This window comes from Alosa sapidissima, chromosome 24 (assembly GCF_018492685.1).
Source record: "Alosa sapidissima isolate fAloSap1 chromosome 24, fAloSap1.pri, whole genome shotgun sequence".
Lineage (NCBI taxonomy): Eukaryota > Metazoa > Chordata > Actinopteri > Clupeiformes > Clupeidae > Alosa > Alosa sapidissima.
Genome location: NC_055980.1, coordinates 8007911 through 8035488, shown reverse-complemented (window position 1 = coordinate 8035488; position 27578 = coordinate 8007911). Strand labels below are relative to the sequence as shown.

Below are 27578 nucleotides of genomic sequence, written 5' to 3'. Positions count from 1 at the left end.
GAGTGAGTTAGTGTGAACGACTGTGTGCGAGTGAGTGAGTGAGTGTGCAGCAGTGGCAGAGTGCTGCGGATCACACAGACGCTCCAATTAGCCATCACCGTCCTCCTGGATCCTCAAGCCGATTCTGGGCCACTTACTGGCCCTTGGAGAGGGAGCCAGCAGCTAGAGCAGAGGAAGGGGTTGGTATTTATAGAAAAATGGGGCCTCACAATACCCTTTTTTGGAGGAAGAATTATTAAGGATCTGTGCTGCCGTGTCCCAGTTTCGTGATTGGTGCTTGCGCAAGTGAGGCTTCCGGACCTGAACAGCGCTCCGGTGGAGAGACTGCAGAGTCAACTTTGCCGGCAAGGGCACTTTGGTCCCGTGCGCGTACCACCACCATCATCCCCGGCTCGCGCGTTCGAGGTTGCAATGCTCCTGAGGGCCGTCTCTGTGTGGGATGACAGGACATTTTAAAGTCACAGTCCTGCGGCGCGCTAAGGAAGAGGCGAAGACGCTGTGGGGTGCGCTGTAGACGCGCAGAGAGGGGATTTTTGGTTTGGACATTGCTGTTGAGACCATACATTTTGACCGCTGTCCAGCAGAATTGAGTCACAATGAAGAAATTCCTGCAGAACAAGAAGGGACGGTACTCCTTGCGCCAGGGAAAGTCAGTCTCTCGGCAGTCCTCTAAAGATTTCTGTAAGTCACTCTTTCGCAACTAGAAGTCAGATTTCGATTTTATAGTTAACCCAGATAGTGATTCTGTGTCACGTGCTGTGGTACACAAGAGGCTCCCTTGGATGTGCATCCAGGTCAATGTGTTTAGGCTGATATTTTTTTTTAATGCTGAATTAACTGATCATAATCAGACTCTAGCTGGCATACCATATCCCCCTTAAAGCCTCCAAAAATAAGTATTATATTTTGGGTAAACTAATACTTTAATGCTACTAAAACTGAAAGCTTAGCTATCTGTATTGATGGGATTCGTTGCTCCCTGTAGTGTATATTTTGTGCCTCATCTGAATTAAAGACCTGTAGCTGATTCCCTATTGTGCTGTTTGTGTTCAGTTTTATTAGAATCACTACAGTCGAATTTTGGATGGTTTTACACAGTCCAGATGATCACATCTGTGGTTAGCTGCAGGGCAGTGAGAGTATGGGCCTCATGCTTCATTTTTCCGGGTCAGAATGTGTTGGTTGAATGAGGTCAGTCCCCTTGAAAGGTTCAATCATCTCAGTGGAGACTTCCACCGAGATCTACGGAGTGATTCACATCCACTTCCTTAATGCTGTTCTTACGAATCTGAACTCATGTCTGTGCACCTCTTTAAGAATCTTTTGACATGCTGCGAGTGTCCTTGGCCTGTACTGTTTCTCAAGAGCCAAGAATAACCAGACACAGGAATCTCTTGTCAACATAATGTTTTTTGATCGTGCCTCTGCAGACAGACATGATTCATACGAAAACAAACAGATGAACAATGAGAAAGTGGTTGACCATAAACTGTGTGGTAACAGACCCAACACCACTAATTTAAGAATTATATTTAAAACCTCTCTCTCTCTCTCTCTCTCTCTCTCTCTCTCTCTCTCTCTCTCTCCCTCGCTCTAATTCTCTCTCTCATACCTCATACCACAGTCCTCACTATGCCGGCATCCAACCAGGGCTGGCCAGAGGAGTTTGGTTTCCAGCTGGGGGGCAATGGCCCCAGCTACATTGTGTCCGTGGAGGAGGGCAGCAGTGCCATGCTGTCAGGCCTGCAGCCTGGAGACCAGGTGCTGGAGATCGAGGGTCAAGACGTGTCCACCCTCAGCGCCCAGGAGCTCATTGCCCTGGCCCAGTCACAGAAGAACATCCCCCCCAGCATCGGGGTGGTCTCACGCATCCATCAGGTCTGACACAGTAACACAGATTGATGTATCGATGTGTTGCCAGATTTGTCATCCATGCTGTCGTACTTGCTAACTTGGCAACCCAAGTTATAATCAGATTATTATCTCTGTCTTCTATTTCCTCCTTCTTGATGCTCTCTTACAAATATCTATGCCTCTTCATACTTCTTAAATGTCATGGATGTTGTTTCCTTAACAAATGACATTGCATATGCCTTGTAATCATGAATAGCCAGTTAATTTTAACCAGAGCCTGAAATAACCTGTGTATATCTGGATGCCACAGATGGACATCACCCCAGGCCCTGATGGCCGATTTGGCTTCACCATTGTAGGAGACTGCCCCCTCCTGGTGGAGGACTGCTCCCCATTCTCGCCGGCGGGTCGCAACGGGCTGCGGGCGGGCGACTACGTCATGGAGGTGAATGGCATCCCGGTGAAGGACCACGAGACGGCGGCGGCTCTGATCAAGGCGTCGCAGGGCCGCACGCTGCGCCTGGGGGTGCTCTGCATGGGCAGCCGCCAGAAGCGCCACAGCAGCAGCATCGACGACTCGCAGCCGGGCAGCGACGGACTCCGGCTGGACCGCAAGCACAAGGCCCTGGAGTTCAACAAGAGGGTGGGTGTCCGGTGTGACTGAGGCAGAGTGAGAGAGAATGATCGAGAGATAGAGATTGAAGGAGAGAGAGAGAGAGAGAGAGAGAGAGAGAGAGAGAGAGAGAGAGAGAGAGAAGAGAGAGGGAGGGGTGAAGGAGAGAGAGAAAGCAAGGTCTGACCTCTGCAGAGTGTAGCCATAGAGATATCACTGGGTAACCATAGAAACCATATAACTGGAGTTGGCATTTGAAAGGACTTGCACACTGCTAGCACTACTACTACTGGGATATGGACGCATGCACATGTCTCTAAAAAGTGAAGGGACTCATGCACACACTTCTTAAAAAAGCCTAGTGTCAGTTTTGCGTCTCTCCTTAACAGAGAAGCCATGATTCATTTAGTCAGCTCTATAGTTTTACACAGTAGAAGCATAGTAATAAACAACAGTTGGTATGTATTGTGTTTTTCCTTCAGATTGACCAAGTGCTTGGTGACGAGCCCGAGGTGAAGGAGAAACTGTTTGCTGTTCTGAAGCAGTACGCTGCGGAGAGGAAAGTGGATTGGCTGGCCTCCGTCCTCCCTGACATTTTGACCAATGAGGAGCATCAGAAGCTCATTGCTAACATCAGGTACTCTAAGCAACAGATCCTACACATGTCTTTGCCATCCCTTGTGCGGGTATGTTGTTTCCATGGCATTCCCCTCCACTCTCCGTTGAAATTGTGTCCGGTTCTTTAATATGACCACAGGAGGGCTGCATATTCCTATTTCCATTCATGTCATGGAGATATTGGCTGAACAGTTAAGACCTTGGAGTCTGTGTGTGATGATATGTTTGGAAGAGGTTATTTTCAGTCTCAGTCTGCCAGCATAAATCAATACAGCATAGGATTAGCATTTCTGAGGTTATTGTTAGCAAGCTTTTCCTTTTGTAAAAAGCGGGATTATCAGGGTCTTTCTTAGTGTCAGTCATTAGGACCTCACAGTGGGGTGGTCGGACTCCATCTGTTGCTGAAAGGCAAGCATTTAATCGGGTGACCCCCCCCCCCCCCCAATGCTAGTTAGGCTGGCACGTTGGTCCTGTGTCAGGCACTGGGCAGTAGCCCATTGGAAGCCAACTAAGTCAGTGGCGTGAGTAGCGTGAGTGGCATGGCATTCCTACACTGCCTATGAGGATGTGTTAGCTGGCAGCCTGGTACAAAGGGTTTGCCAGTTGGTCGGATTACCTTGCGGTTTTTGTTTATGTTTGAAATAGTTCAAAACTCTAGCAACACACAACCCAATGTGATCATCACAATGGCACCTCTTAATAGCATGCTATATGAACTAAAGTGGTGTTGAATTAATATATTAGGTGTATGTGGGTGTATTGTGTTTAATGTGAGTCCATGGTAATTAACACTTGCTCATGATTATCCATTGTGCCGAGGCATAAGTAATTGTATGCTTTTAGTAATTAGCCAGCCTTAACAGTGATAAAGTGCCCAATATCCCACCTTCAGCTTTGATACTTTATTTAGTTGCATTCAAGCTTACTGCCTTTTCTACTCCGAAGGCTGATTTGCTGGTGACCCATTGTTGTACAGGATAATAGTCCATGTGCCTAAGTCTGTAATCTCCTTGAGAGGGAAATCTGTTTGTGTGTTGGGAACATGGACGCTGAGGGACACCATCCTGTAGATTATTTGGTTGTTACCTCAAGGACATAAGTCCCCATTTCTCATTCACAGTCTCACAGGGCCAGTCAAGACCCTAATGTGAGTGGGAAGAATGAATTACATGATACTGTAGGAGGGAATTACATTTTTCTGTAGGTGAAAATTCCTGTTATTGTGAAAACTGAATTTTGTGAGATTTCAAAGAATGAAAGTACCAACGTTCTTGTCAAGCAAGGGGAAGGCTTTTGAAGGAAGGTCAAGGGCTAAGCTAACCGATTTCTTTGTTGGATTCCTCTGGCATCCCAAAGACTGGATATATAAGTTAAAAAAGGTGTAGAATATCACATCATGTGACATAAGAGATGATATCTGGAATGATTCCTCACTGTTACTCATGGTTAACGTAATATTCTTGACTGAGCAATTGACAGATTCATCATTATTCAACTGTGATAATAGTGTGGAAAGCCAAAATTAGGCTTAATTAAGGGTTCTTGTTCCTTTCTACAGTATTCATAAGATACATAAACACATAACATTCTGTTTAATCAATACACCTTGTTAAATTTTCAACATTCAGTAGTCATTTAGATTCCCATTGTTTACAGTTGTACATTTATGGTCATTCACTGATGGAGAGGCAGCTGAAATGAACACAATTAATACAGGCTTTTCACTATGAATTTACACAGCAATACTGCATCAGTGAAGATCTTCCACATATTTTTCACAGACTTTGCATTTGAACACAAATGTGTAGCCTATGAATTGACAGGCTGATGCATAAGTGCAGCGTTTATATTTTTTATTTTTGTAGTCGATGCTGTAAGCATCATTTAAGCTGTATGCCGCCTGGAAGAGAGGTAGTTCATGAAAGGCCATCATCTCTACAGTTTCACACCAGAGCAAAATCACATCAATGAATTATTCCTTTTATTACACTGCATATATACATCTATGTACACTGTACATCTCCACACTTATACATTAATATACATCTCTTCTACACCCACACTCATTGGCTTGCACACTCGAACACACACTGAGTCGCACACTCCCTCTGCCCCCCATTCTCTCTCTTTATCTCACTCTATCTCTCGCTCTCTCTCTCTTTCTCTCTGGTGTGGATTTGATGGCTTTTCTCCTCATTATTCCCTGTAAGCTCTCGTGGGTCACCATGTAGTGTAGTGGCTGGCTTCGCTTGACAGTATGCTGTTGACAGTTCTTGCTTACACAATGGCCCTCCTCTCCTGGCATTGAGCCGTGGTAGCCGTCAGCGTCCTCTGAAGTCTCACCACAGGTGTACCCATTTCTCTGCTGGACAGAATAATGGTGGACTCTAGGTTAGGATGAGTTGCCTAGGGTAAGTAGTTCACATTCCAAAATGTATCTGGATGCATGGAGTGTTTTGGTTGATAGAGGCAGACACAAGATTCTATAGGAATCAGTGAATTTGTAGATTTTTTGTGTTTTTGTCACATTTCATTTATTTGCCATTCCCTCTTGTGGGCATGATGCTGGTGTGTTGTTTTACTGGTTTATGACATTAGTGTTGTATGTCTATTAATCTGTCAGATGTTCTAGTTCCTTTCATTTGGTATGGTAGATATAACAAAGTCCTTTTTTCGTTATACTTGTTATGTATAATACAACAAGGCTTTTGGCAGTGTCAAAGAATATTCCGGTAATAAGGAATTTTTGAATGGCAGTCTCACTCATGGATTGGGTAAGCAGTTGAACTATTCTCTATCAACAGTTCTCTCCAGACTGCCCTAATATAACTCATATGGATTAACAAGGAATTAAAAGTCCATTAAATCAGAAATTGTATGGTGTTATGTAATAGTCTAGCCCCCACTGTAGTATCTGAGATCACATGGCCAGACACCTCTGGGCTACCTGTTACAAATAATCCTGGGATATGGAGTAAAATCAGTCTGAGTGACAACATGTAATGCTTTCAGTTTCTCTGGCTCACTCCTACTGTGTTTATGACTAACATCTCTTGTCAGAATAATTTCACAGAGCACTCTATAATCTATTTAGGCACTGACAGAAAAACATGAAATGTACAGTTAGAGTGTCATTGCTGTGCAAGAGATGTTGATGCAGTTGGGATCTGTGATTCTTAAGCCATAATTAGTCACCATTTCTGTAGACTCTTTCCTTCCTTCAGTGGTTGAGAAGTTGTTGTTGCATACTTGGCAAAGGGCTACATTTTGTTTTATGATGTATACTTCCAGACAAGAAGTTATTCCAAGACAAGTCTTGTGCTCGGTCACAGTCTCAGAATTTTGCTATGTGTCTGAAGTACTGTTGTCCACTAAGCAGAGATGCTTGGGTCTCAACTTCAGATTTCCTTCACTCAACTAATAGAGATGACAAACAGTTTGTTCGGATGCTAAATACAATGTGTATGTTGATTTAGCATAGAGTTAATACCCTGGGTAGATACCGGGGGTAAAAAGAGCATTGCAGAGGGTCTAATATATTGGCATGGCTTTTAGAAAGGCACCCTTTGTACTCTTTACTGGGGACTAAAACTACCAAATGAGACACAGCACAGTTCAGGTCACGGCTCAATGTGTGTACTTTTGGCAGGCATCATAGTTTGATGGAGAAATTAATTAAAGTGCATTTGTAGATGGTTTTTTTCTGAAGTGCTATTCAACCCATACTTTTTATTTCTGAGGTAGCCTATACTATTTGTATCACATGCCATTAAATGTCAGTTGCTCAATAATTTATTTGAACTATAAAAGAAAAGACTGTGTATAACGGAGTACAAAAAACATTCCCAACAGTTACTGTTTAATTAACGTAATACCAAATGGCCATTTGATTTACTGGGTGATTATTTGTCCGGCCTCGTGCCTTTACCAACCCGACTCTCACTCATGTCATATGGCTTGATTACCCACAGATGGCTTGTCCTGTTTTGTGATGCATCCCTATTTTACTCTGGAATCCTTGGCCATGTAATTACATAGTCTGCACTGACCCACCAGAACCTTCCATTTGGCATACTGATTTTAAAAATTAGCCTGCTGGCTAACACTGGCATATTTACAGAAATGTTGATTAATGTGCACTGTCCTTTAAATATATAAATGAAATGAAATTAAATTAATCAATAAAAACAGGCTTTGTATGAGCGGATCTAAAGGCGTAATAAATGCAGCGTTACCAGATAAATAATTGGCAATATGTGTGGATTTAGATGATCCCATTTTAATTAGTCCAGCCGTTAAACGACCAAACGCCTGGTGTTCCTTCGAGCTGTTTGCCCTCTGGCCCCTGTGTAATTTTAGCACAACTCTGGTTTTCCTGCAACGAGGTCAGATCTGAAATGTAATGAGCTTGAAATGGATATTGAAGATTATGTGAGGTACATTTTTTTAAAATCTTTTTTTGCGTAGTGCTGAATTGGTAGTTTGGCAGCAGAACTGGCTTTAAGATATAATCCATTTTTAGTCATCATAAGCACTAGTGGCTTCAGGGTAGTCTGTGTGTGTGTGTGTGTGTGTGTGTGTGTGTGTGTGTGTGTGTGTGTGTGTGTGTGTGTGTGTGTGTGCGCCAGCCTCACAGTGTGGGCATCAGGAAAATAATACGTCCTCCTGAGAATACATTTTCTCTGTCAAGGAGAGAGCCATTACCTGTCTAGTCTGTACAGTCATACCTCACTAGCGAACAAGCAGGACTTCTGCAATAGTTCTTTCCAAGTCATTTGTTAGACTGTTTTTTTTTTTTTTTTTTGAGTTTCAAAGAACACTTCGTTCTGTCATTGCGCTTTGTCATTCCCTGAGCCTCTGACTTGATGAAATGAATAATAACTTTCATCTCCCTCGGTCCTCTTGTGGTCATTTCAAATGCCTCGCCAATTAGACTCTAAAGGCCGCGGCCGCTGCCGAATTCACATTTGCATGTGAATGCGCTTTCAGGTGGACAGACAGGGACACAGGAAGCGCCCTTCAGAGACGTCAAGAGAGCGATTGAGGGCTATGCCAGGCCCATTCAAGAGGGAAGTGGCTCTGTGGCCACATTGGTTAATGAGCACTGTGTTGTTTAACGTTCAGGCATGAAGTGGTGCTGATGGGGGGATTCAGTGGTGGGTGAGCAGGCAGGCTCATACCCATCTGTTGATACTCATGATGACGGAGGATAACATTGTTTTAGTCATTATTGCTCCTCTAAATCGTTAATTTGTTTATTCTTTTACATCATCCTGTCTATGCAGGGGAAGGATGATGCCTATCTTTAGATCCGTTTTCATTACATTCAAATAGTTAAATAATAACTAATAAAAATCTACTTTTTCATTATGCTATTTAAATACTACTTTGTGGTTTCCTGATAACATCTATAATCTTCGATGACAAGCATAACTATGGTTGGTCAATAATAGTGTAGATGTTATAGGTTAATTAGAGAAAAGAAGAGAAGAAACATTGGAACAAGCACTAGATAGACAGAATGCAAGGGCATAGCCATTTCTATTTTGATCAATTCCCACATCTTAATGCTGTGCCCATATGAAGATGTATTTTTAAAGTCAGGGGTTTTCTGTAGCTGGGTTGTCGGCATGGTTTCCAGGAAGATATCAGTCCAGAAATATGAAAGAGAAAGAGCGAGAGAGTGAGTGGGGGGAGAGAGAGAGAGAAAGAGAGAGAGAGAGAGAGAGAGAGACATAGAGTGGCGGTAGAGTGAAGTACACCCACACCTTTTCTGTTGCTGTATTCTGGTATATACTGGGTGACTCTGCAGTGAGAGCCTCAGTGTAAGATAACAGGCGGACTAAGACTGGGGCTGCGCGTGGATATTCTCACGGCTTCCCCTGAAATCCCATCTCTCTCTTTGGGGATCCTTTTCTCTGCCTCTCCTCCTCTCCTCTCGTGTCCCAAGGACTACCCAGCTCATCATCAATAATCTACACCGTGTCTGGCATATTGGCTGCTAGAGGGAGTGTTGCTGTTTGAAAGTTCTTCTAGTGGATTTAAGGGCAGTTGTCGACAAGCACTTTTTCGGAAGCTAAGCTTGAAGTCATCTAGTTGACTTTGCTCTCACCGCTTGCTTTTTTGTCGTTGTGCGTGTCGTCGTGCATTGGACCTTGCCGCCGAGATTCGCTCTACCTGAGGCGCACCTGTAGTGACTTCACAAGCTCTTTCTGGTGGCTTCCCCCCCACGAGCAAAGCGCACGCGATGAGATTGTCTTGATCGCCTGTCCTCTGTATCCTCCTGTGTGTCTCCTCTCCCTCGCCATGCTGGCCAGGATCTTCATTCCCAAGAAGCACCGGCAGCGCTTCGACGAGGCCGTGTCGCGGAGCCTGATCGAGCGCGTGTGCCGGCCGCCGGGGAAGGGCGGCGAGGCGGGCGGCCGAGGACGGCTCCGCCGCAGCCGCAGCCAGGAGCACCACGAGCGGCAGCACGGCTCCAAGCGCACCAGCTCCGTGCCCCGAGACCCCACCGAGAACGGCTTGCGCAAGAGTGCCACCGCCAACATCCCCACCCTGCCCAACCAGAGGTGAGCTGTACCGTGTGTGTGTCTATCAAGTGTCTCTGTGAGTGTGTGCGTGTGTGTGTGTGCGTGTGTGTGTGTGTGCGTGTGTGTGTGTGTGTGTGTGTGTGTGTTCATGGTGTGTGGGGTGAGGTGTGTGAGGGTGCTTATTTACAGTATATGTAATTCTGTGGCCAGGTCTTGACTCCGGTGTGTGGGAAGGGTGTGTGTGTGTGTGTGTGTGTGTGTGTGTGTGTGTGTGTGTGTGTGTGTGTGTGTGTGTGTGTGTGTGTGTGTGTGTGTGTGTGTTGATGTGTGTGTGTTGACGTGTGTGTGTTTATGTTAGTGTATAGAGGGTGAGCATGTGTGTGTGGGCATGTTGATGCCTGTGTCTAGTGTGTAGTAGGTGGTGATGTCTTACTTCTGTGTGTCAGAGTCATTTCTCATGTGTGTGTATTTATGTCTGTGCCAGACTCTGGACAGAAGGCACTGACGTGTCTTGGCACACAGGACGTGTGAATGTTACAGTGCAGTAATAACAAACAGGTGACATATACTTGGCTGCCTCTCTCTTTCCATCTATTAATTCTACCTCATCAACCGGTCACCGTCGCCAAGGGATCAATACAGTGAACATCCTTGCCATTGTGTGAAGTGGTACAGGACAAGTGAAGTGTGCAAACAGCAGTGTTTTCCAGCCCATAATAGACCTCGCCAGCCCCCACATGTTTTGGAGCTGCGTAGACGCATCCTGTGAGTTGCGTAGCAATATTTCAGTCAGGGACTTTATTGATTGTCTTGCTCTGGTTATGTAAGCTCCAGTAACACTCACTGACAACACTGTGATTTTTATTCAGTCATGGTCGTTTCCGGTGATGTTTTTCTCTCACCTTGAAGAAGAAATAAAATGTCTTTAGTTTATTTTGCTATTAACATTGACTTTTGTGCCCCTATCTGAAAGAAGTGAGATGATTTAGTAAGATTGTTAAGTATTGTAAAACTGGATATTGCTCAGTAATAATGTTAACGGATCCCCTGGTGATGTGGATAAATGGACTAGACAGACATTCATCAGACACGGACACAGAGACACAATCCAGCAAGTGGCTCTGGTCAATAGAAGGTGAAATGCGACAGTCGCCTTAGAGTCCAGATCCAGTTCTAGACTGTGCCAGCTGTAATCACCTCAGCTGTTAATGAAATGGTAGATTAACACTGTCCCTGTCTGTAAATCACATTGGATATCAGTTACAGCAATGCTTACATGTACCTGTTAGACAAACTAAGCAAACTGACAAAAATAACAGACAAACTGCCCATGAATCTATCCATTGATTGTCCATTGATTTTCATCACACATATTGAGTCCCAATATTCAGCATTTTTAAGACAGATGTTTCTGTGTCATCAGCAAATATATTAGTTGAAGAAGATCAGTTCTCTTTCAAGCTGTAGTCGAGTAGTTTGAACTCTTGCTTGGATTCTTACTTGTCTTAATGAGCTTTAAACCAGTGCTTATTTGTTGGCTACTATACGGCAATCTGTGCCTGTAAGTCAGTGACCGAGCGTGCAGGAGAGAACAACTGTTCAGTTCCAAGCTAAAGACTTTGCTGCATATTTTCTCACCACTGTTGAGTCCACGTGCCTCTCTCCTCTCTCTACAGATAACCTCCTCCTAAACAAGCCCACCTTATGTAAATAGTGCTAAAACAATTGACCAGATTTATTGCTTCTCCTCTACATCTTCCTCTTCCTCCTCGTTCCAATTTACTCAGCATCGAGTGGTGCCTGGAGGAGTTGCCACAGCAACCAAGCAGCCGCACTTTACTTTGATGTTGAAAATGTCACGGTGAAGCGACTGAATTGGAGCCGTGTGTTTTTTTTTTTTTTCCCACGTTGCCCGCTGAGATACTTATGTTGTTTATTCGATTTCTTTTTCTCTGTCCCACTTCTTTTGGTGGTTTGTGTTGATGAAATGGCACAAAAATAGCCACAGCACAATGGAATCGTTCGCTGGCATAAACACACAGAGTAAGCAGAATATCCCCACACGCGTTTATGTGGACCACTTCATCCACAGGGAAAGTCCTTCTGTACAAATAAATGCCTTTGAATGGATGGAGCCTATTAATGAGACCAATGTTACCACATGAATGGTGGCTGCAGCTAAGGAGCATCAGGAAATACAGTGATGTTGGGTTCCCTTCTGTCCTTATGATTGTTAACAGATTTCCTTATCAAATATGCATGATGCACATATTTAATTTATTAAAACTGGTAGCAAGCTCCATAGCACAGTCAGAGGATAATTATCTCAATAATTAAGCAACTAAGCATGTGAAGTCATTTAATTAATTGTGTGCAAATATGTGGTGTGGTGGTAAACTGTACTTAAATGTGATTGCGTGCACACGTGATTGTAAATGGTATGCAGGTTTGATGTATGTAAATTGTATGTAAATGTGTCTTGTAAGTATGGTATAGTGACAATCGGACTGATATCATTGGTGTGCTGTATTTCAGGACGTTGAGGGTTAACAGGGGAAAGAAGAGCTTTGGCTTCACCCTCCGGGGTCATGCACCTGTGTGCATCGACTCTGTGATTCCAGGTAGGAATGCTGACTTCCCCTCTTGCCCTCGGACTTTACCCCTCCTCTCCTCTCATCATCTCCTCTGACCTTCTTGTCTCTCCTCCCCACCCCTCTCCTCTCCTCTCCTCCCCTCTCATCTCCTCTCGTCTCCTCCTCCTCTCCTCTCGTCTCCTCTCGTCTCCTCTCCTCTCTCCTCCCATCTCCTCTCCTCTCCTCCCCTCTCGTCTCCTCTCCTCCTCCTCTCCTCTCGTCTCCTCCTTCTCTCTTCTCGTCTCGTCTCCTCTCCTCTCCTCTCGTCTCCTCTCCTCTCCTCTCCTCTCCTCTCCTCTCCTCTCATATTCTACCATATTAGTCCCTCTATCTTTTATTTCTGATCCACTCTCTCTCTCTCTGCTCTCCAGTCATCACTGAGAAATGAATACCTAAATCATTAGTCTCTAGGGCTTTAAATGCATTTAAGTATTATTAGATTATAGATGATTTTCTATGAATGAGTATCATCTGACTTTAAGATATGACTCAGACCTTTCACGCCCCTGTCTGTATTTTTTGTAAGTAAATATGATTAAAAGTAAACTTTAATCAATTTGATATAGATATTACCAGATATTATTACATTATTACATTATTATATTATTACATACTATTGTGGACCCTGATTTAAATGGTGGAGGGGAAAGTTAATCAACAAGCAAAGTTCTCGTGCATGAACTGTAGCTATCGCGTGGCATGTGGGAGTATTGAGTTGACTCATCAGTGTTTGTTGTTAAGGCCTTTAGGCCTGTTGTGTTAAATTAGCCGATTGATTTTGCCTAGTTGTTAAGCTTTAAGATTTTTATTCAATTTGTGGTGTGTCCCAGTGTGTTTTAGCCTGGCTAGCGCCACCACTTCTCAATGAGACGTGGTCTGGGAACCAAACGTTCATTTTCTCGTATTTGAAAAAAATGCTCAGATCCGTTTATTGGGTGCCACGGATGTCTATCAAATGCGTCTGTGCATCATCGTCTTGCTTTCCCCCCTGTTCTGTGATTGGTTCCCTATCTCAGGCGAAAATTTGCTCCATGGTCTCCAGGCTGCCTTAGCAGCGTGAATCAAATCGCGCGCAAGGCAGCATGGGAACACCCAGGCTAAGTGTGTTTGTTTAGATCAATCAAAATTAAGTTGAAAATAGCAGGTTAGGTTTTGGGGCGATTCCATGAATCCAGATAAATATTTGGGCTGGAGAATGTGTGGTGTGAGGTGTGATGGACGATGTTAACAGTAGGAGGGTTGTGTTGTGATCTTTGCCGGTGCGTTGTGTGCTTTTTGTGAGCGTCTGTGTGTGCGTGTGTGTGTGTGTGTGCTTTGTGTGTGTGCTTTGTGCGTGTGCGTGTGTGAACTGAGTACTGTTACTAGGTAATGGCTTGAATTGAAAGCTGAAGGGAACTGTATTCAGAAATGTGAAGATAAGGAGCTTGAAGTGCTGTATTAGAGGTGCTGCTGAAGTGGGGGATGTGAGAGAGTGTGTGTGTGTGTGTGTGTGTGTGTGTGTGTGTGTGTGTGTGTGTGTGTTTGACGTGGTTCGCCCACTCTTCAGGGCTGTGCACAGGCCAGTCAGTGCTGAGTCAGCAAGCTCCATATGGGAGGGGTGTGTGTTTGTGTCTACATATGTGTTGTTTGTGTGTGGGTAAGTGTGTGTGTGTGCATGTGTCTGTGTAGTGGGAGTATTTTGCTGAATGTGGGGAGGGCATGTGGGTGTCTAGCACCATGATGAGAGAAACCTCATGATGAGAAATCCCTCTGTGTGCTTCAGTGAGATGAGATGTTTTGTCTATTAAGACGTTGTGTCCTAGAAAGCTAGTCCCAAGAAATGTGTCTTAATACTCAACTTTGAACATCAACAGTACGAGTCCTGCCTGCTCCCATGTGTGTCTGTATATCCATGAATTCATCCATCCATGTATCCTATCTTTATCTATATAGAGACACTTTTAACTCTGAAATCAATACAAATTCTCTCTCTTTTTCTCTCATTCCCCACACCACCCTCGTCCATCGCTCCTTCTACAGACAGTCCAGCGGAGGACTGTGGTCTCAAGCCAGGAGATCGAATTCTGTTTCTCAATGGCCTGGACATGAGGTCTGTGTTGAATATACTGTATTCAATGTTATACATTTGCAGTCAGCTCATTTATCAGCCTGAATGAAATCCAGGATAGATTTCTGTTTGTGACTTAAATGTAGATATTGTATCAATGTGCATAGATGTTACCATGTTCTTCAGTATCTGGTTAGCCGTTAAAAAAAAACACTTTATTTATATTCCATTATCTTTGTGAGTGTGTGTGGGAGTGTGCTAGGTCATAGTATAGGTGTTTCTATATGTGTGCCAGTTGTTTGCTGTATAGTGTATGTGGTGTGTGTGTGTGTGTGTGTGTGTGTGTGTGTGTGTGTGTGTGTGCTAGTGTGTGTGTCTGTGTGTGTGTGTGTGTGTGTGTGTGTGTGTGTGTGTGTGTTTCTATGTGTGGATTTATTTTCCGTTTGCCTCCCTCAGGAACTGCTCCCACGACAAGGTGGTGTCCATGCTCCAGGGCAGTGGCGCCAATCCCACACTGGTGGTGGAGGAGGGCCCGGCCTCATACTCGCCGTCCGACTCGGAGGAGGCTGACCAGTCGCCCCCGCCGCCGCTGCCCCAGTCACGCTCGTCCGCCCTCAGCTCGCTGCAGTGGGTGGCCGAGATCCTGCCACCCAGTATCCGCGTCCACGGCCGCACCTTCAGCCAGACCCTGGAGCACGTGCTGACCGGGCAGGAACGCTACAGCATCTGCAAGTCCCTGGAGACCTTCTTTCAGCACAGGTAGGGGTGAGAGTCGGAGGACAGGCGTTTGTCAGGGCTCTCTTTGTATCGGTATTATATAAGACTCGAAAGTGTTTGGGGAATAGTTCTTCCAGCTGTTCAACAGGGCAACAGAAATCTCTGGTGTAGGAGATTTATGTTTAGTCTTTAGTGCGTATGACTCCTCAAGAATGGCTCTTGTAATCTATATGAGGAAGAAATAGATTCACTGGCAAACAAATTTTGATTTGTTTAATACAAAAGCTCTGAGAATAAAACAAGTATTCCCTATAAGTAGGGAAATATTACTTTTTAAAAAATGACTTTTAGTCAGTTATTTCAATGACCTTTAGTTATATTTTCAGTGTTGTCAAAATGTCATTTATATATCTAGCATGAATGTTTCTGAACGATGAAGGGAAGATGAAACCTAAATCATTTATCTCCCTCAGTGATAATTCAAAAAAATTAGCTTTATCAATCATGAAACCCATCACATGAATTTCCAGCATGATACTGAGATGTCTAGTGCAACAGGAAAAGCTCCTGTCAGAGTGACATGTGAAGACCGCCTGGCCTGTGCTCCCATGCTTAGGAATGTGGACACGCTGATCGTGGACATCTATCCTGTGCTGGACACGCCGGCCAAGCAGGTGATCTGGCAGTTCATCTACCAGCTGCTGACCTACGAGGAGCAGGAGCACTGCCAGAGCAAGATCTCCCGCTTCCTGGGCTTCAAGTCGGCAGGTGGGGAGTGAGCTCGTGCTCAGCGGAACAGATATGTGGGCCATTGGCCAAGTCGTTCCGCAAATGTGACACTGCTCATGGAATGCACGGGAGCAAAATGAGTTATGCAGAGATTGGAGAGATGGAGACTGGGCTATTTTTTCATTTGGTTTTACATTGGTTACTTGATACCGAAGTGGCTTGTTGTGTTTAGGTGTATGTTTGTATGCTTGTGTGTGTGTGTGTGTGTGTGTGTGTGTGTGTGTGTGTGTGTGTGTGTGTGTGTGTGTGTGTGTGTTTCTTCCCTTGTTTATGCCCTTTTGCTTCTATTTCTGTAGTTGTGCTAATATTTATATGTGCGTGTGTTGTGTGTGTATGTGTGTGTGTGTGTGTGTGTGTGTGTGCGTGTGTGTGTATGTGCGTGTGTGTGCGTGTGTGTGTGTGTGTGTGTGTGTGTGTGTGTGTGTGTGTGTGTGCATGTGTGTGTGTGTGTGTGTGTGTGTGTGTGTGTGTGTGTGTGTGTGTGCGTGTGTGTGTACCCGTTGGCGCCACAGAGCCAGAGCTGGGCCCCGAGAGCCACCGGCGGAGCAGCTCCATGCGGGTGACGGGGACGTCGCACCGGAACAGCGTGCGAGAGCGCAGCTCCGACGACTGCATCATCGGCACTCACCTGGGAATGGGTACGCAGCGTCACTGCGCCCCTGCCGGGGCCCTTCACCTGTTTACTGCTCCTCTATAAACACCATATTAAGGGCCCAGGGCCACGCCGGGTCATTACTGTGCTACATCCCATGCTCTCATACTGGTAGCGTCTTCTCCGCTGCTCTTCAGTACGACAGACTATGTTCCCTGCTGGAGGTCCATTTGTTCTCGTGCCTGCGAGGCATCTAAACAGCTGTGATTCGTCTGATTATGTCTCCTTCATGTCAGGAAATAAAAGTGGAAAGGAATGTAAATATAAACACAGGCCTTCAGCACCGTCTGTTGTTTGTTTGCCAGCCTGCTCTGGGCTGGCTAACCTCTCGTTAGCCTCACATGCTTCAGATGCTGCCTTCTCCCACAGCCCAGCTTGCTTGCGAGTGGTTCAGGGCAGGCAGCAGGCTGCTTGTTTGTGTGTGTGTGTGTGTGTGTGTGTGTGTGTGTGTGTGTGTGTGTGTGGTGCCCCCTTTTGGCTTCCATGCTGGACGCTGGTGCTTTGTGTGTGCCTCAGGGATGTACACTGAGCCGGGGGCCAGGCCCACGCCGGAGGAGAGGCAGTGCGGAGACGGCACCTCCTTCCCCGAGTCGCCCAGCATGAACCATCATGTGGGTAACACTCCCCCTCCCCCCTCCCCTCACCCCAGCCTGCCTACAGAGCACACATACTCAATCTCTTTGTGTCACCTGCAGCTTCTAGGGTCACACATGGGCTGTGTGAAGGCATGGCACTGGGTCTTTATGCCTTAACTTTCATAAATGTTATTGTAACACTGTGTGGCATGGTCCTTCACCAGACATGTTTGACCCTTGGCTATATGGCACTGGTCAAAACAAGCATTGGGACATAAGATTAAAGGTGAACTGGAAAGCCGCTGGCAAGTGTGTTCAATTTATGCTTGAATGAATACTTAGCAAAAATGATGGCTAACCTTCCTAGCCTTGTTCACGTACTTCTTTTGTTACTATTTCTGTCTTCACTTCTCAGAATTGCATGCATTTTTCTCAGAAAGAATCATGTATAGCAACTCCGATCTGGCAACCACGCTCAAGGCACCATGTTGTAGCCAATGGCAACAAGTTTAATATAGATTGAGTTTGAGACAGATCTTTGGATGTAATGTTGCTGTAACCTTTCAAGGCAGATCAAGACTCATTGATTTTGCTATGGGAGGAAAAGAGCACAAGTAACTCCTGGTCTCTGGAACCCAGCATGTCTCTGGGAGCATAACAGCACAACCACAACAGACAAGCTTGAGGCGTTTAGCAAAGCTCAGCACATTCCAACTCCCAAAGGAATCAACTTGTAGCGAGGCAGGCGCAGACATACATGTGACTACTACCCAGATAGCAAAATTAGATTGGCAGATATCGCCTCAGCAGTGGCTTGCCATCACCTTTAATATAACATAAAAATATGGTTTTAAAAATTGACTATTGAAATGAAGAAGTATAACTGAAATAGGGGGATTCCGCCAGTGGACCACCGGTTAATTGATAAGCAAAACACCAGCAGACTGCCAGATATGACAACAGGTCCACCAAACCTCATGCTATCTGGGTAACTGACTACATCTGCAGCTTAATTAAAAACAGCTATTTATTTTTGCTTTAAATATCATTGCCTCCTCTACTTCAAATGTGCTAGGTGTTTTTACATCTTATTAAGCACCTTATGATCTTAGTGAAGCAGCAAGACTTTTAATGAGCAAATTCTCTTTGTTGTTATAGACCAGCCTCTCATCGCTGGCCTAACTTGTTTAAGCTCTGAATGCTAACAAAGGCCTTACATGAATCATTCACCATTGAAATGTCAAAGCTGACAATGACTAGCTGCCTTCTCTGAACAGAATGTGAACATACAGGGAAAGAGAAACATTTAGAAAAGCTTTGGCTCCACACTGCTGCCTTCATAGTGAAATTATAACACAATGCTTGCTATTTAAAATACCCATTAGCTATACAAGTACTTGTTAAACCCATTCTGTTGTTGTTACAAGTATACATAAAATGAAGCTATAGTATTACTCTTCAACCTACATCATTATTTTTATTCACAGTTAAACAGACATTGTATAGCAAACAGATATGTTACTGTAATGCCAGGTTCTCTAAAGCTTGTGCAGTTTATTTCAGAATCACAGCTTTCTATTAACTTTGATTGTTTATAGAAAATACATTTGTCTTCATTATTTATAGTTGTTCTCAGTCACAGATTATCACAGTAGTTGTTAGCGTGGACTCAGTTTTGCTGTTTATTGCGGTCGCGTAAAGTAAACAAAACTGTGTAGCATCCCTTCAGGCGCTGGCACATGAACAGTAGGAAGTTAGTCACTTGAGGCGGACACTATTCCCGAACACTAGACAGGATGAACCTGTCAAAATAGTCCCCTATAATTATATGTCCCAATGCTGTTTGACTGGGCCACCTTTTCCACCAGTTGCTTCCTCCCTCCGTCTCAACTGCCCCATCTAATCATGCCCATATACCATAGATGTCAGGAGTGTACACCGAGCTGGAGGGTGTGTACACAGGAAAGAGTGCAACATCCTTCCAGGGTCACTCATCCCCAGCCAACAACGGCGGGCAACCAGAGGGCCAAACACACCCCCGCTCGTCCTTCTCCTCAGGTACTCTGGACACGCTTCCTGTTTGTCATCAACTTGTTTCCTGTTTAGGCGAAGGTTGGGTCTTAGTTAAGTTCAAAGTTAAGCGCCTCATCAGCAATGCTTGTCATGTCACTACCAGAGCAGACACACTTCATGGTTAAGACTCGCATACCTGCATACTATTGTGTATTATAAGTAAGATGACGATAAGACTGGCATACTATTGTGAAATGATAAGAATTGTGTGCTATTATTAAGATCATAAGAATTACATACTATTGTGAAATGATAAGACTTGCGTACTATTGTAAGATGATAAGAATTGTGTACTATTGTGAGCTGATAAGACTTGTGTACTATTGTGGAATGATAAGAATTGCGGACTATTGTGAAATGATAAGACTTGTGTACTATTGTGAGCTGATAAGAATTGCGGACTATTGTGAGCTGATAAGAATTGTGGACTATTGTGAGATGACAAAAACTGTGTGCTATTATAAGATCATAAGAATGATATACTATTGTGAGATGATGATAGAAAACTATAATTCTGTAAGTTGTTGTTTTGAATGATGGAGTGTGTAGTTACTTTCTTGAAGTCATCGCAGTGACGATGCCTTTTCATTCATTCCTTCTCTTTCCAAAGGGACCCGAAAGTCTGGCCTGTCTCTGTCATGGAAGGAACCCAACTCCCATTTCGAGTTCTACCCCACTTCGGCCGAACCTTCGCCGGGCAGCGTGGAGTCCAACCCTTACGTGACCCTGGACAGCCCGCTGCCCTCGCCCAACTTCCCTTCGCTGGCTGCCGACGACGGGCTGCCCAGTCCGCTGTCACGGCGCCGCAAGCTCTTCACCTTCTCCCGGCCGCCCCGCAGTCGCGACACCGACAAGTTCCTGGACGCCCTCAGCGAGCAGCTCGGCCACCGCGTCACCATCATCGACGACTTTGTGGGCGGAGAGAACGACTATGAGGAGGCATGTGTCTCACGTGTACACACTCACACATACAAACACAAACAGGTAAACAACATCGTCACTTCTTCCAAACTTCTTAGAGACTTAAGAGTTCTTAGCCACTATCTTAGCCACTATCCCACAATGCTCTCTGCACACTGAAATGAATAAGCTGGCAAGGATGCCATGATGCCATGGACATCCAGACCAGAATTCAATCACACTGTGCTGAAGTGTCTTGATGTGTCTTGAACTGTACATTCTTTTGAGTAAGCATTTATTTTCCTGACAATGTATTTTACTAACAGAAAAAGCCATCATAAATGTAGAATAGATGCCTAAGTCTTGCTTAGATAGTATTTTTAAACCTAATCTCTCCTGAGTGGTGACTTTTGATGTGTTTGTGCAGATGAGTTTCCAGGACGAGCAGGAGGCGAACGCGTTGCGCCGGCAACTGAGCAGTGCCAGCAGCGACATGCACAGCAGCAGTGACGACACCAACTCCCTCACCTACTCGTCCGGCTCTGACCACATCCCACCGCCGCCCCAAAGCCCCCCGCCCCCGCCTCCCCCCATCCAGTTCACTGACCCCCCGCTGCCCATCGCGTTGCCCCCCGAGCCGCTGCCCCAGCCGCCGCTGGCCTTCCAGCACCACCCCATCATCCCGGTTCCGCCCCCGCCTCCCCCGTGTCCGTTCCTGGCCGGCCGGCCGCCGCTCAACAAGGTGCTGCCCACCAGGGAGGACCTGCAGGATCGCCGCCGTCACCACCACCACCACCACCAAAACCAGCTACGCCACCAGCACTCCCAGCAGCAGCAGCAGCAGTCCCAGTCTAACCCAGGGGCGCACACCTCCCCCCAGCCCCGATCCCACGCCTCCAGCCACCAGCTCCATCACCCGCACCACCGGAGCCAGACGGCCATGTTCCCTTCGCCCCAGAGCTCCCCCCAGCCGCCGCGCGCCGCGCAGCCTGCGCAGCCCCACGCGCCGCACCCCATCCTCCCCAACCAGCCCCAGCTCTCGTCCTTCCTCGCCCGGCAGAGCAGCAGCCCCTCGGCCAGGCCCCAGCAGCCGCACGCCGCCCTGCCCACCAGCCAGACCTACGAGAGCGCCCTCAACCAGAAGGTGCCCCCGCCACCCCCACCGCCGCTGCCCCCCTGCGAGCCTCCGCCCCTGCCCAAGCCCTCCCCGAGCGCCAGCGACTCCAATCATATGAGCGTGAAGAGGCTGCGCTGGGAGCAGGTGGAGAACTCCGAGGGCACGATCTGGGGACAGGTGAGCAGAGGCTAATGCTGTTGCATGGCTTATTTAAGGATATGAGTCTTTGACCAAGAATTTGAACCCCAGATATTTATATGTTTGTATGGGATCACCTATTAATGGGGTCAACTTAGCTGTAATTATTGATTTTCCCTTGGCTTGAATGCGTGGATGGTGTAATGAGTTGACCTTTTGTGACTCTTGTTTTTATTATGCAGTGTCAGACTGCTAGGCTGCTAAAATATGCTGCATTGTTGTATAATGAGAGCTTGTGCGAATGTACTGACTTTGCAGTAGAATAACTTATGTTCTTTCTCATTAGCTTGGGGAAGACCCAGATTATGATAAACTCAGTGACATGGTGAAGTACCTCGATTTGGAGTTGCACTTTGGTACACAGAGGAGTTCCAGTAAGTTTTGCTGGTGTTCATCTTCATTTTCATATCATATGTGGTCATCATGCTTACATAATCCATGCTTACAAAAAGCATTCAGCAACATCATCTACCTCCTCATTTTACTACACAATAGAAACACAACTTCCCCCTCGGGTAAGACTGAAAAAATATTAAAACTTAAATGTAGTGTGTGCTGATGTGATATTAATTATGATAAATCAGTTGTTATAAGTATACTTTAAGTGTATTATTACAGCATTATTTTTATTTTTCCACTGTTATGTTCAGTAATAAATCAATACGTTTTGTATTGCTTTTCACTCATTAATGCCCAGCATTCATCAATTTACAGTGTCTAGTCACATCACAGTAGCACCTGCACTGCGTTGCTCACGTCCCTCATATGTGTGTTTCTGGACTCTGTTTCAGTGTCCCCATGCCTTCTATATCCAATGGACATGTGTGAATCAGTCCCCCCCCAAGTCATCCGTTCTCCATTCACTGGCATCTCGGCACCTCCATCCGCCTCCATCTTAAGCATCCTCCTCTTCTAAATGTGCCCGCAGCCAGTGCCTGGAGAACGCATGCTCACACCATGATTAAATGTGTCAGTCTCTCTTCCAGAACCCACCTTCCTCCCCGAGAGCTTTAAAAAGAAAGACGTGATCGAGATCCTCTCCCACAAGAAGGCCTACAACGCTTGTGAGTATGACTGGGTGCGCGTGGGCGGCGGGCGGAGAGGCGCGCGGGTGCTTTCGCTCCGCCACCAGCTTACGCAGACAGCTCGGGCAGGCCCACAGGAAGCGGAGGCGTAGTGGGAGGGTGGTTGTGTGTCCTGCGTGCACCAGTGGGATTAGACGGGGTCTTTTCGTGCTCCTCGCTCAAGCACTGCAGTGGTTCTGAAGATAAGAAACAGCAATCTCAAGGGTTACAGGTCAATACATCAGTGTGTTTCATATATCTAGATATAGAGTTAGAGTGTGCTAGCAGTGTGTGGATGGTGTTCCACTCTTAAGAGTGAGAGCTGCATTGTGAACCAGGTGTAATAAAAGAGTTATGAGGGGCAGGCTGCGTGGGAATCTGGATGGGCATGAGTCAGTCAGGAATACAGACATGACGTATTGTGGTGGTGTCCAAATAGAGACTTTCCTAGCTAACCCTTTCATGTTTTTTTTTTTACCCGGATAGTCTTTTGTACTTGTTTTTCTTTAGACTCTCCGTCTTACTGCCTTCATAATTTAGCCCTTTGTAGGAGTTTCTTTCAATTACTGAGAAGCCACAAGGAAACTTTAACACTCGTGTTTTCCTCTCAGATGAACGTGCTATTGAGGACATTGTGGTTCAAACAAACATTTACATTTACATCACAAGTACTTATTTAACCAAACCATTCTATCACTATGTCTAATTAGTTCCATGTTAAGTGATGGACATTGGGCTGACTATGCTGGGTTTGTGCCTGTGTTTACCTGCCTGGTTCTTGTGCGCAGCCATCCTGATAGCGCATTTGAAGCTGTCCCCTGCTGAGCTGCGACAGGTCCTCATGACCATGAGCACCGAGCACCGCCTGGAGCCGGCTCACATCAGACAGCTGCTGCTCTACGCCCCCGACGACGAGGAGGTCAAGCAGTATGAACGGTTTGACCAGGACCTCACCAAACTCAGCGAGCCAGATCAATTTGTCCTCCAGGTACCAGTGTACTTCACATTTTGTATATGTGTGTGTATATGTAAGGGATAATGCCCGACGAGGTGTCCATTCAGAAATGGACTTTGTGGAAGCAACCATCCTCCGCTTTGCGTCGGACGGTTCACGCCTCCGCGTCGTCCATTTATTTCTGATAATGAACGCATTGAAGGGCATTATCCCGTTTATACCATGGTCACTTACGAAATAAATAAATATGAAATCAATTATTAATACTAAATGAGTTTTAGAGCTAAAATCGTTAGTTTTTTCAGCTGTTTACAGTTGATTCCATTGTTGCGAAGCCTGCCTCCAGGCTCAACCGTCGTCCTAATATCGTTGTTATAGTTACCAACGACGATTAAACTTTTTTTTTTACCAGATCTACTTCATAGGTGTAGAATATCACTTTTTAAACGACACCCTTTTCAACCTAAACCATGGTATATATATATATATATGTGTGTGTGTGTGTGTGTGTGTGTGTGTGTATATACTGTGTGTATTGGGATAAAGATAAAAAAGTAAGAGGATAACTCAGAGGGCCCTAATTTAAATGGTGGGCAAAGTGCAAAATCCATCAACTAGCAAAGTTTCCGTGCATGAGCTACAGGTATCATGTGGCATGTGGGAGCATTGAGCTGACTCATCATGTGTGCAAATATGTGTGGAAGATCATATGCTATGTGTTTGTGTGTGTGTGTTACTGCAGATGTTATTGGTGCCTGAGTATAAGACCAGGCTGCGTAGTCTCCATTTTAAGACCACTCTCCAGGAGAAGGTGGAGGAAATGAGAGCTGGCTACGAGTGCATCTACAAAGCCTCCCTGGAGCTTAAGAGTAGCAAGAAGCTGGCAAAGATCCTGGAGGTAAAATCATTTGCACTGCCAGGAATCCAAGCAATGTGTATACCAACTAACCTCACAGTTACACTGACTTAAAAAAAGAAAACTGATGTGAAATTCACAGCCTGGAAAATGTTGTTATTTACTATTCATAGAAGCTTAGGGGCTAGAGGGCCTCTAGCTTCCCAAGGATTTGTCATCTAACTATATATAACACACCTGTTATGGCAGTTACCTTATGCATCAGTGCTATTCTTAAGCTATATGATTAATGTGTTATTTCCAGACATGACACTTCATAATTTTTGTGCAATTGTTTCAAATGTTTATTTATATAGAGTTCTGAGAATTGTTTCTGTTGACAGTTTGTGTTGGCAATGGGGAATTACCTGAACAATGGTCAACCTAAAACAAATAGAACAACTGGATTTAAAATTAACTTCCTCACTGAGGTATGGACATTATTCTATTTTATTCTGTTGTATGTACATGTTTTGCTCCTATGTCAGACAATTTTTTATACTGAAATGTTAATTTTGTCTTCCAAAGCTCAGCACAACAAAGACTGTTGATGGAAAGTCAACGTTTCTCCACATTCTTGCCAAATCACTATGCCAACATTTCCCAGAGCTTCTCAACTTTGCCAGGGACCTTACAACCGTGCCACTTGCTGCTAAAGGTACATTAAACTTTTATGGTGCATTCAGAGTATTTCTATTTTCAGAACATAATTACAAATCAGCCTGGTCTGAATGGGAATATCAATGACATTTAAAACAGTTGAATGTCAAACTATATAATGAAAAACATAAAACTATTCTCCCCATCCTAACAGTCAACCAGAGAACCATCACTACAGACCTCACAGACCTCCACTCAACCATTGAAGACATCCGGACTGCCTGTCTAAAGATCCCACCCACAGCCGAGGATCGCTTTGCAGTCGTCATGAGTGTATCCTTTTCCTCTCAAACTCTGGAGCGCTTTCATCCACACTCTCTCAACAATATCTTATGACATTTTTTTGTAAGTATATATTCACAAAGTTACAGATACACTCTGCGTCCTCGAGCCAGGCATCGAGGGTCTGCCTTTCCCCTCGGCAGGCAGCAGCTAGACTATGGTCGTTAATATTTTAAAGATTTTGCCATCTTAAAAGTACAACCAAGGGAGGATACTGAGACTGAGTGTTCCTGTGGCAGTCTTTTCTCAGCTTCTCTGCCTTGCTTGTGTGTTCAAACCACATCCTTATTGAACACTCTCGGGTGCGTTTCCCAAAACCATAGTAGCTAACCTGTTAGCAACTTAGTTTGTTGGTAATGGGAAATTGCATTGCAACCAACAAAGTTTCTAACTTAGTTAGCAACTATGGTTTTGGGAAACGCATCCATGGGTGAGAAAGAAGACAGAGTTTACTGTCCTCATTAACTTATTTAAGTGCCCTGAACAGAATACCATTGAAGCATACTCCACAACACATTCCCATTACAAATTCACAAGTCTCAACAAGTTAATATGGTAAAGCAGAGCGTTTTTAGGACTCTCTACACTCATCTACTGTGGAGTGGTTGAGGCGCTGTGATTGCTGTGGTTTAAACCCCTTGATGGTTGGGACAGAGCTTCTTGGAGAACAGCCACCCGGCAGTGCAGTCCTTAGATTCACTCCAGCAGAGGGCCATCGAGGAGTTCAGCAAGGTGGCGTCCTTCTTCGGTGAGGATGGCAAGGCCACCACCACTGAGGCCTTCTTCGGCATCTTTGCAGAGTTCACCTCCAAGTTTGAGGTGAGGTGGAATACGTGCAGCTATTTCTAAATTCATGCTAAAAGACTGAATGCTGCTTAATGCAGGCATGGACATTTTGTGATTACATAAAGAGGCGCAGAAAGAAATGTACATCTGCACGTTATTGTAGGTCACATGGTGTTTTGCCCGCGGCAGTAGTAGGAAAAACACTCTTTGGGTCTCTGAAGTAATGTGTTGGTGTTTTGCAGCGTGCGTTACATGAAACCCAGGCCACTGAAAACCCACGAAGCCCACGCATGACCTCTCCTCTTGCTTGGTGAGAAGCAGACATATCAATGATTCTTGACCAATGTGCCAACAGCTCGAATAGCGAAGACCGTGGAGAGGGAACACATTCCAAACATTGTATGGAATTTGTTCAGGCAGTATGGCCAAACTTAATCAAGGGTAAAGTTTTATGTGAGCTCTATTGCCTGATTCAGACTGATTCAGACTTTTACTTAAAATGTCATAGTTAATACCAGATGTTCAGGAGATATAAATATATATATATTTATTTATATAGTGTTTGATCATATTTGACAGTGGAATTGTGCAGCATGTGTATGGACCTAACAAAGATTTCTGAATGCCAGTGGCAAAGAATGTACCCAGAGTATATATTATGTTTAGTTTGGTAAGAATGATGTTCTGATATATGTGGCCAGGATCTGTTTTGTTTACTGCCCCCCTCGCATCCATGGTTTCAGTAGTGAAATAGACATTACAGTCATGCAGCAAAAGAACTTGTACATGGTAAAGAAGATAAATACATGCTATGTTAATGGATCACATGCAAATTCCAAAATGATCATGATTTTACAAAAGATTCAGTATTGAAATGCTACATGTCCTGACGTTATAGTAATACAGTGTAGTTTAATTTATGTGGCATTTGGCAATTTCAAAATATGTTCTAATCTGGATTTTTGCTAGTTCATTTATTATTACATACCCACCATATTTAAGACCAGTGAGTAGCCTAGCATGTGGCATAGGGAACAGTTTGTGTGTTTCAGTCCTCTCAAAGCTGAGTATTGACTAAAAGAACAAGATATTCTGGCACTGTTGGAATAATTATTTGTAAAGCAGTCACTGTCGTGTTTTTTTCTCAGTCTTATTATGTATTTTTGTACAGTCATTACTTTAATTTGATTAATGGTGGAGTCAATATGTTATTGTCTCCTTGATAAGAGCAGAATCAGAACATATTTATGTTTATTGTTTTGAATACATATGAAGTGTTTTTTGTTCTGTCTTTCTTTTGTCTTCCCCCCTTCAGCTGTGTAGCTTGGTTCATTTTAGGCCTTATAGCTGAATGTAAACCAAAAATCTCAAAACAGCCCCACATATTCTGTCACAGATTCATTATAACTTTAGCTTGTGACAAAATAGCCTAATTGGCTGCTGTGATGTCAATACCCTTTATTTATTTGTGTCTAATTATGTAATTTATATGTTTTTATGTTATAATGTATCTCAGTATCACTGTTCTGTAGTACAGCTACTGGCTTCAGTATGTGGGCCATAGACTTATAAATGCCGCTTGATGTATGTGTTTTATAATATTGTGAGAATAAATTTGCT

General features: G+C 44.7%; 1 protein-coding gene across 1 annotated transcript; it reads left to right on the top strand.

Moving 5' to 3' along the window:
- Positions 1-326: 326 nt before the first annotated feature.
- On the top strand, positions 327-27578 carry grid2ipb (glutamate receptor, ionotropic, delta 2 (Grid2) interacting protein, b). The gene is made up of 23 exons (XM_042083785.1): positions 327-681; positions 1625-1878; positions 2165-2497; positions 2950-3104; positions 9403-9654; positions 12151-12236; positions 14268-14337; positions 14752-15054; positions 15629-15780; positions 16314-16439; positions 16970-17064; positions 18951-19086; positions 19712-20085; positions 20429-21295; positions 21603-21690; positions 22303-22380; positions 23169-23368; positions 24078-24233; positions 24575-24661; positions 24759-24888; positions 25045-25163; positions 25827-25991; positions 26201-27578. The coding sequence occupies exons 1-23, from the start codon at positions 597-599 to the stop codon at positions 26270-26272; spliced, it is 4383 nt and encodes a 1460-aa protein (XP_041939719.1). The 5' UTR covers positions 327-596; the 3' UTR covers positions 26273-27578.

Bases quoted from the DNA above. Each gene is read 5' to 3' on its own strand.
- grid2ipb (XM_042083785.1), top strand. From the start codon at position 597: ATGAAGAAATTCCTGCAGAACAAGAAGGGACGGTACTCCTTGCGCCAG. The intron at 1,879-2,164 runs GTCTGACACAGT...TGGATGCCACAG, and splicing joins TGGTCTCACGCATCCATCAG to ATGGACATCACCCCAGGCCC. The intron at 24,234-24,574 runs GTAAAATCATTT...TTCTGTTGACAG, and splicing joins AGCTGGCAAAGATCCTGGAG to TTTGTGTTGGCAATGGGGAA.